The 7327-nt window shown below is 50.6% G+C and overlaps 1 protein-coding gene and 1 non-coding gene across 2 annotated transcripts; one reads left to right on the top strand and one right to left on the bottom strand.

Moving 5' to 3' along the window:
* Positions 1-245: 245 nt before the first annotated feature.
* Positions 246-4380, top strand: LOC119444007 (uncharacterized). The gene is made up of 2 exons (XM_037708540.2): positions 246-577; positions 3417-4380. The coding sequence occupies exon 2, from the start codon at positions 3554-3556 to the stop codon at positions 4355-4357; it is 804 nt and encodes a 267-aa protein (XP_037564468.2). The 5' UTR covers positions 246-577; positions 3417-3553; the 3' UTR covers positions 4358-4380.
* Positions 1950-2021, bottom strand: Trnae-cuc (transfer RNA glutamic acid (anticodon CUC)). The gene has a single exon. It is a non-coding gene; the product is annotated as a tRNA-Glu (tRNA).
* Positions 4381-7327: the final 2947 nt, after the last annotated feature.

Genomic DNA, 7327 nt, shown 5'->3' on the forward strand with positions numbered 1-7327 from the left:
TTTCCAAAAGTGATCCTTATTAGGCAACGATAATTTTTTTTCTTTCAATCAGTCGATTTTGGCCAATCCCCCATAGTGGGTACGAGCCACTCTCGGAGGAAAGCAAGCAAGCCAGCAAGCAGTATTCGTGGCTGTCGGTGAAGGGCGACCACTACAATTGAGTGGCCAGTATTTTAACGGTAATGATTCCTTTGCGAGCGTACAGCAGCTACGACAGCAGTCATGTCCAACCCTGGGAGACCGAGATGTACTTCCTCCTCCATCCGGCGATCCTGGGAGTCTTGCTGCTGTTTGCCTCGGCAGCCATTTGGTGCAGCGGAGTCGCCGTGGCACCCGGCGAGTTGCAGCCACCTCAGGGAGGGCCGCCGCCGTACTGGCTGTCAGACATCGGCAGTACTTTCAAGCGCGAGTTCGTGCACACGGCGGGCCGGGACGAGTACAAAGCGTACGTGCTGGGCGCCTACACCGACGTCCGCGTGGACGCCGCCCGTCGTTCGGTTCTTGGTGGTGGCCAACGGAGAGGAAAAGAGGCGCCACTTTCCACCCTTCGAGTGCCGCTTCGCTTTCAACGCTATCGGTAAGCGAACGCAGTATTACGTGCCTTAGGCGTGGGTTTTTTATATGGGGGACATTTTTATTTTCGGACATGCGTTCTGCCAGCCTGTGACACGCTGGTTGAAATAAACCTTTTGCGAGGGCTAGTGGCTTTTCCATGCTAGAGTGAATGTTGCACTCAAATAAAGGTGACGCGAAGAGGGAGTGTAATTCGGATGCTGTTTCAGGAAACCTCAGTGGCTATATGCGCCGTGTTCCAAAGGGCTAGGTTGCGGGTTCGATTCTCGGCCGCAACGGCTGCATTGCGATCGGTGCACATCGCTGAAAAAATTTGCGGCACAACCCATCTCACGACGACTGTTGACGGTAATGCGTTAGCATTGAATCGCTATAGCGACACCACGTATTGACACCGTCGAAACGAGTTATGCACGAGGCGTGTACTGCAGCGGGATGCCTCTTTCGCGCTTCCCTAAAAAACGCTCAGCGCCATCTAGCACCGCCACCGCGAAGCCTGCGCGTGGCCTCCGAAATGTTTGGTGGGCCGGTTCGTGCGAACTCTGAGAAACGCGTCATGCGACAACCGGGCTCCTCTCCCGCGCTTCGTTCCGGACGCGCTGCGCCAAAATCGTGGCACGCTGGTAACCGCGAAAGCTAAGAATGGTTCCCTAGTTTACCGCACACTCAGTGGCAGATACTAAGTCACCCAAATAGGCGAAACGTTCATTGAAGAGCGACACATACCCAAAGCATTCATGGCGCAGCTCGCCAAAGCGTTGGCGGGAAAGGCGTTCATTGAAAAGCAGCACATATACCTAGTGCATTTGTGGGGCAGCCTGATAATGCGTCGGGTTGCTGTCCTTGAGGAAACCTTGTGACGTGAGCATAGGATAAATTTAAGGGATCTTTTTCGTCTTTGTAGAGTGACGCACTTGGTCTCACCCCCACTGCTCTCTGCGCATGCGCCGCGTTGCTATAGCGATGGAGGCGCGAGGTCTGCCGCGAAAGGGAGGAGGGCGGTGAGACTGTCTGTTTGGCGCACCGTCGGCCTAACTGAACCCAACGTAACCTAACCTAGCCTAACCTATCTCACCGCCCTTCCGCCGCAAACCTCGCGAATACGAGTGGTGATAGTAGGCCATAAATCATGGCCTCGGAGTCGGAGATCGTTAAGCAGGAACGAACAGCGTGAAAGCAAGGATGTAGACAGACATAATACCACAGAACGCCTATGCCGTGGGGCGAGTTCAGCATTTCTCGACGGCTAGCTGCATGGGCATTTGAAATACGACACCCCGTCGATGCGTACTAAAGAAGAAGATGATGATGATAATAATAATAACAATATTATAATAATAACAATAATAAAAAGCAAAGAGGAAGCAAACAAATATTTCCGACACCGGGAATCGAACCCGGGCCTCCTGGGCGAGAGCCAGGTATCCTAACCACTAGACCATGCCGGAGAAAAGTTCGACCGTTTCGTGGACCTTTCAAATAGGATAGCAGCGCCTCACAATACTACGCGGCGCATGCGCAGAGAGCAGTGTGGGTGAGATAAAGTGCAAGAAACCGCTCCCCGCTGACAACACTCACAGATCGAGTGGCACATACCCAGTACTCCAAGTAGGCGTTAAAGAGTTTCTTCAAACAGCGGTACCTACCTAGTCCCACATCTGCAGTGAGCCGTGTCCGCATTAAAGAGGTTCGTTGAAGAGCGGAACATGTACGTGTACACATGGCAACCTACTCGGTGACCCAAGTTCGCCAGGGGGTTGGTTTCAAACTCTGTGCCCTCGGCTCTACCCATTCGACCACAGTGACCAATGAAGGCGGGAGGACGGTTATATAGATAGGTCGTTAAATAGCTAGACAGATACTCACGAAAGCGCTTGAAGTAACCTAAGAATGCTAACGCACTAAAATTCCGCAGAACCATATCTCACGATGAACGTCGACGTTAATGTCAATAGCAATGAAGCAGTGGTTGTGACACACCGTATTGTCACCGCCGAAACGTGTCATGTATGAGGCGTGTATGCAGCCGGGTTCCTCTCTCGCGCTTGCCTCTGGACATGCTACGCCATCTACCGGCACCGCCGCGAAGCTTGCGCGAGGCGCTTTTGTGAATAAGCAGGGTGTGCCAACTATTATGCACCAAGATTTAAAAACACGCAAATGCCACGTAGCTGGACTGCATGAACCAAGGTAATGTTGTTGCCGTCGCTTGGAGATACTCGGATGATTTTTTTGCATTCCGCCTGATTACATAATTAGTCTTAATTAATTAATAAACTTCTCAAGTATTATAACTACACGAAAAGTGTCAATAAGAAAATTGTAGAGCAACATGAAAAACTCCCGATACAGCTGTGTGTTGCTCAATATGTGCTACATAAAAGTGTTTCTCAGGGCGTGAAAGATGCCCGCGAATACACGCAATTTTGTCGCGCGACAGGCCGCTCGAGGCACTTTGCGTGTGTTCGCGGGCTTCTTTCACGCTAGAACTACTTTTATGTAGCGCGTATTAAGCAACAGAAAGCTGTATCGAGAGTTTTTCATGTTGCTCTACAATTTTCTCATTGACAATTTTCATCTAACTATAATATTAGAGAAATTGATTAATTAAGACTAATTATGTAATTAGCCAGAAAGAAAAAATAATAATCTCAGTATCTCCAAGCGACGGCAAACAAAGTTACCTTGGTTCCGTCTAGCTACGTGACATTTGCTTATTTTTAAATCTTAGTGCACGATAGTTGGGACACCCTGTAATGAATAGATATATGGCGTTCGTTCGATTCCGCCCCCACCAAGGAAATTCACAACCGTTTTCCCGGAAACTGCCTCGTTCATTGCAGAAGACTCCTCAGAAACGGGCGATCCAGTGCGCGCGTCGTGGTCTCCCGTAGGACACCGGGGAGGTTTTGAACCCTTGCTCGTCACCTGCCGCCCTCGCAGAAACGGTTCGTTGCCCCATCAGGTGTCTCTAGTTTACATGGGCACAGACGGCGGCGGCTGGATCGTGCCTCGCCAAGTGGAACGAGTCCCGAAGCGATTCGGCACCATCGCTCTGTGCGTCACAGTCGGAGACCAGGACGTCGCAGGCCCGAATCCTAGGATACTCGCCGAGTTTTTCGCTTTTTACGACGCGGTTGGCGCCACCCGATACATTTTTTACGCCAGACGTCCCGGCGCCGGCCTCAACTACCTTTTCGCGCTGCAGCGAAAGTACAGGGAGACCACGAACACCAAGGACAAGCTGCGCGTACATCTGGACACGGCACAAGAGGACGACGCAGCCGTGACGAGCTGCCTCTACGACCTCGTGACGTCTTCTGTCGAGTACGCACTCGCAGTGACCCCTTGGGACTTCGTCGTTCCTCGGCAAGACACCACTTTGAAGAGGTTCATCCAGCGCAACCGAGACGTCGGAGCCATGACCTTCCTGAGGTACTCCTTCGTGGGTCCCCGTCCTGTGTTCGTCGGGAACGAGTCGACCATGACCTGCCAGTCGAAGGTTTTGAGGAGCTCCCACGCCGATCCGCCTGGCATGACGTCGCGTGCGCTCGTCAAGGTCGCGGACGTGGTGCAGATGGGCGCGCGCGGAGGGTTCAGCCTGCTCAAGTCGGCGAGTGCGCGCGTCGTGGACCCGCGGCTCGTTAGCGTGCACAGCTACGTGGAAGACTCCGAGATGTCGCCGGACGAGGTACTCGTGTACGACGACCACATGCTCGTTTACGGTGATGCCATGCGCCAGTCCTTGGCCTGGCGGCTGTACGTGGAGCGATTCGGTGCCTGATATATCGGCGGTGAAGTGCTCACGGCTTCAGATACGGTGTTCGCGGGTGTAGGACTTTTTAGGCAGGGACTTCTTTTGCCCTCACCAGCAATCGCAAAAATGAACAAAGACTTCGCTGGATTAAGCGGCGTTTTGTTTTGTTTATGTGATTCCGTTCACTTTTGTTAAGCTTTTTTTTTACCTGTGCATTTGCGCTGAAGTAAAGGACACTCATGCCCCCTTACTTCACTGCTCATCCGGAATTGCGCACCCGCGAACTGAAGAGCTCCAAATAATCACTTGAGAAATTGCAGTGTTGAGGCGAGAATTTTTCTGGTACATACGTCGTTGTTCGCCGAAACCAAGTCAATAGTGATGCTGTGGACTTCATGGTGACATGACACCTAACTGTACATAAAGTTGTTTTTTGAAAGAACACCGAGGTTTTAAAATTGAAAGCCGAGCGTAGCAATCGTTCATGCACGTAATTTGATTACGACCTGATATGCCTCACGTCGCATAGCGACAAATTGCTCATAAATGTTGTTCGCTATCCTTCCGTCGTGCCAGCTAGCCGTTTGAAACGCTGTGTCACACTGCACCGTCTTCAGAATCGGCCCAACATTTCCCACTTATTTACTCGGGACACCTATCTCTACGCATGCACTAGGTGTTCCTTTCCTTCACCAGAGTGCATCAAATCAGTCGCAATGACATCGTCGTTGTTGCCTTCGTCCCGTTGATGATGTCGCCACACACACGCTCGCAACCCACACACTATTGCTCGCCTTACGCAAACACCTTAGTCCATCTGTTAAAAGACTTCGCACAACCCTCAAACAACGTTGGATAGCCAGTATATTTCCCTTAAAAGTGATTCACATAGGCATCAGTTCGCACAGTAGATGTAGATGCCTATGTAGATATATCGGCGGGGAAGTGCTGACGGCTTCAGATATGGTGTTCGCGGGTGTATAGGACTTTTTAGGCGGGGACTTCTTTTGCCCTCACCAGCAATCGCAACAATGAACAAAGACTTCGCTGGATTAAGTGGCGTTTTGTTTTGTTTATGTGATTCCGTTCACTTTTGTTAAGCTTTTTTTTTTACCTGTGCATTTGCGCTGAAGTAAAGGACACTTATGCCCCCTTACTTCACTGCTCATCCGGAATTGCGTACCTAGATATTAGTGGGACGTACCTGCCGTGGGGGATTGGCCAAGAACCAGGTAGTTCAATATAAAAATGAAAAAAAAAGAAATGTGTAGGAATGTTAGAAAGCTCAGTACGTCTGACCGGGATATATTTTTTCCGTCATTTTCTTTCTCTTGTGCTGCAACGGCGGGAGAGCCTTTGTATCGAATTATTTAGTTTAACAGCGCGAGTACCATGACTTAATGACATACATGACTGCCCAATCACATTTGAAATGTCGGACGGATATTTTGGAGCCGCACCGTTCCACGTTTACGCCTTAGCCAAGGCCGGAAAGAATGAAATGCTCAGAGAAAAGAGGCTTGCTTGCTTGATCCTCACTTGTGGCGCTCACCCACTACAGAGGATTGGCCAAGAAGAGAGAGAGAGAGAGTGGTTGTGATGAGGAAGAGAGCGGTGGTGAAAGGTTAAAGAGTAGAGGGAGAGAGAAAAATATAAAGTAAAAGGTAAATGTGTGTAAGGTATAACGTTTATAATAATTAGGAAATAGATGTACCTGGCAGATATCTAAATAAGAAAGATTGTAATTATACGTTAAAAGCAAATTTTGTGGGCTTTTCTGTGGTATAAGAATAATTTCGAGCACACAATCAGCGATTTAATGAGCTAGAGCAAGCAGCGCTTCTGCCCTCAATCGAAATATGATACAAATGAGGCATTCTGTTTGCACCAAGGAGATTTAAAAAAAACGTGCAGTGGCTTAGCTCGGCTATGCCAGGATATACGTAGCGTTAGCAAAGGTTCAGCTGATTATTCTTAGCTTTCCTGGTTGTCTCCTACGCTCAACCGCTAATTGCCAGGCAACTACTTTGGGATCCGATGAGTCAAGCTTCTCCGTTCTTCTGCGCTGTTGAGCAGCATTTGCGCTCTCCTTCTCCATGGCTATACCACACTGGCCAACGCCAGTCAGAAGCGCAGCGGCTCCGGCGCAGTGTCAGACGGCGACTGCACAGCGAGCGCGCGCCTGCGCCAGTGCGTCTACCACGGCTACGACGTCACTCCTCTGGAATGCGCAGACCGGCGGCGGTGAGTCGCGCGCGGCGGAGTGCGCGAGAGGTGCCGGCTCCGGTGGCTCCGGTGCGCAAGCCGTGTGACATCACTGATCCTTGCGCATGCGCAGCACGGCTCTTGATGTGCCGTGCGAAACGGGCTTGGCTAGGCCAGTGTAGCTAACGCTACAAAAATGCTGGAGTAGCAGCGCTCGCTACTGTTCAGCGCTTCTCCTGACTTCACCTATGAAAGAGTGCCGCGTAGGCTGCAGTCCGAGCACACCTTCAGTGCTTTCGTTTTGCGAATGTAAACGATAGGGTAATTGTAAAATGAAAGGTCTTTGTTTCTAACTAATATATTGGTTTTGGCTGAGTGTTGATATCAAGAACTCTAAAAAATGTGCCACGGCATTCAGGTTTCCTCCTAAAACCAGTGAAACAAAGGCATACATTCAATAGGATCTTTACAGCGAAATGAGCCACCTTAAACATGAAGGAGGCGAAAAGAAGGCGTTTCCTATATTCCACTATTCCCTGATATCTCTTCGTGCCCTGAGTAAGATGGCGGCAGCCTGGCTTCACTTTCGAAGCAGCATTACCACTCCAGAATTTTTGCACCATCGGCCACATCTATGAGTTCCATTTTAAATCGAAAGCTTTACTAACCTAGTCGAGCCGAGTTTCGCCGTAATCTTGGCCACGCATCACGTGACTCGCCGCGCCGAGCTCCGCCGCCGCCGCCGGCGGCGGCTTGCGCATGCCCTCTCCGCAGCTGGGTCGCCGCCTGACC

This window comes from Dermacentor silvarum, chromosome 3 (genome assembly GCF_013339745.2).
Source record: "Dermacentor silvarum isolate Dsil-2018 chromosome 3, BIME_Dsil_1.4, whole genome shotgun sequence".
NCBI lineage: Eukaryota > Metazoa > Arthropoda > Arachnida > Ixodida > Ixodidae > Dermacentor > Dermacentor silvarum.

Bases quoted from the DNA above. Each gene is read 5' to 3' on its own strand.
- LOC119444007 (XM_037708540.2), top strand. From the start codon at position 3,554: ATGGGCACAGACGGCGGCGGCTGGATCGTGCCTCGCCAAGTGGAACGA.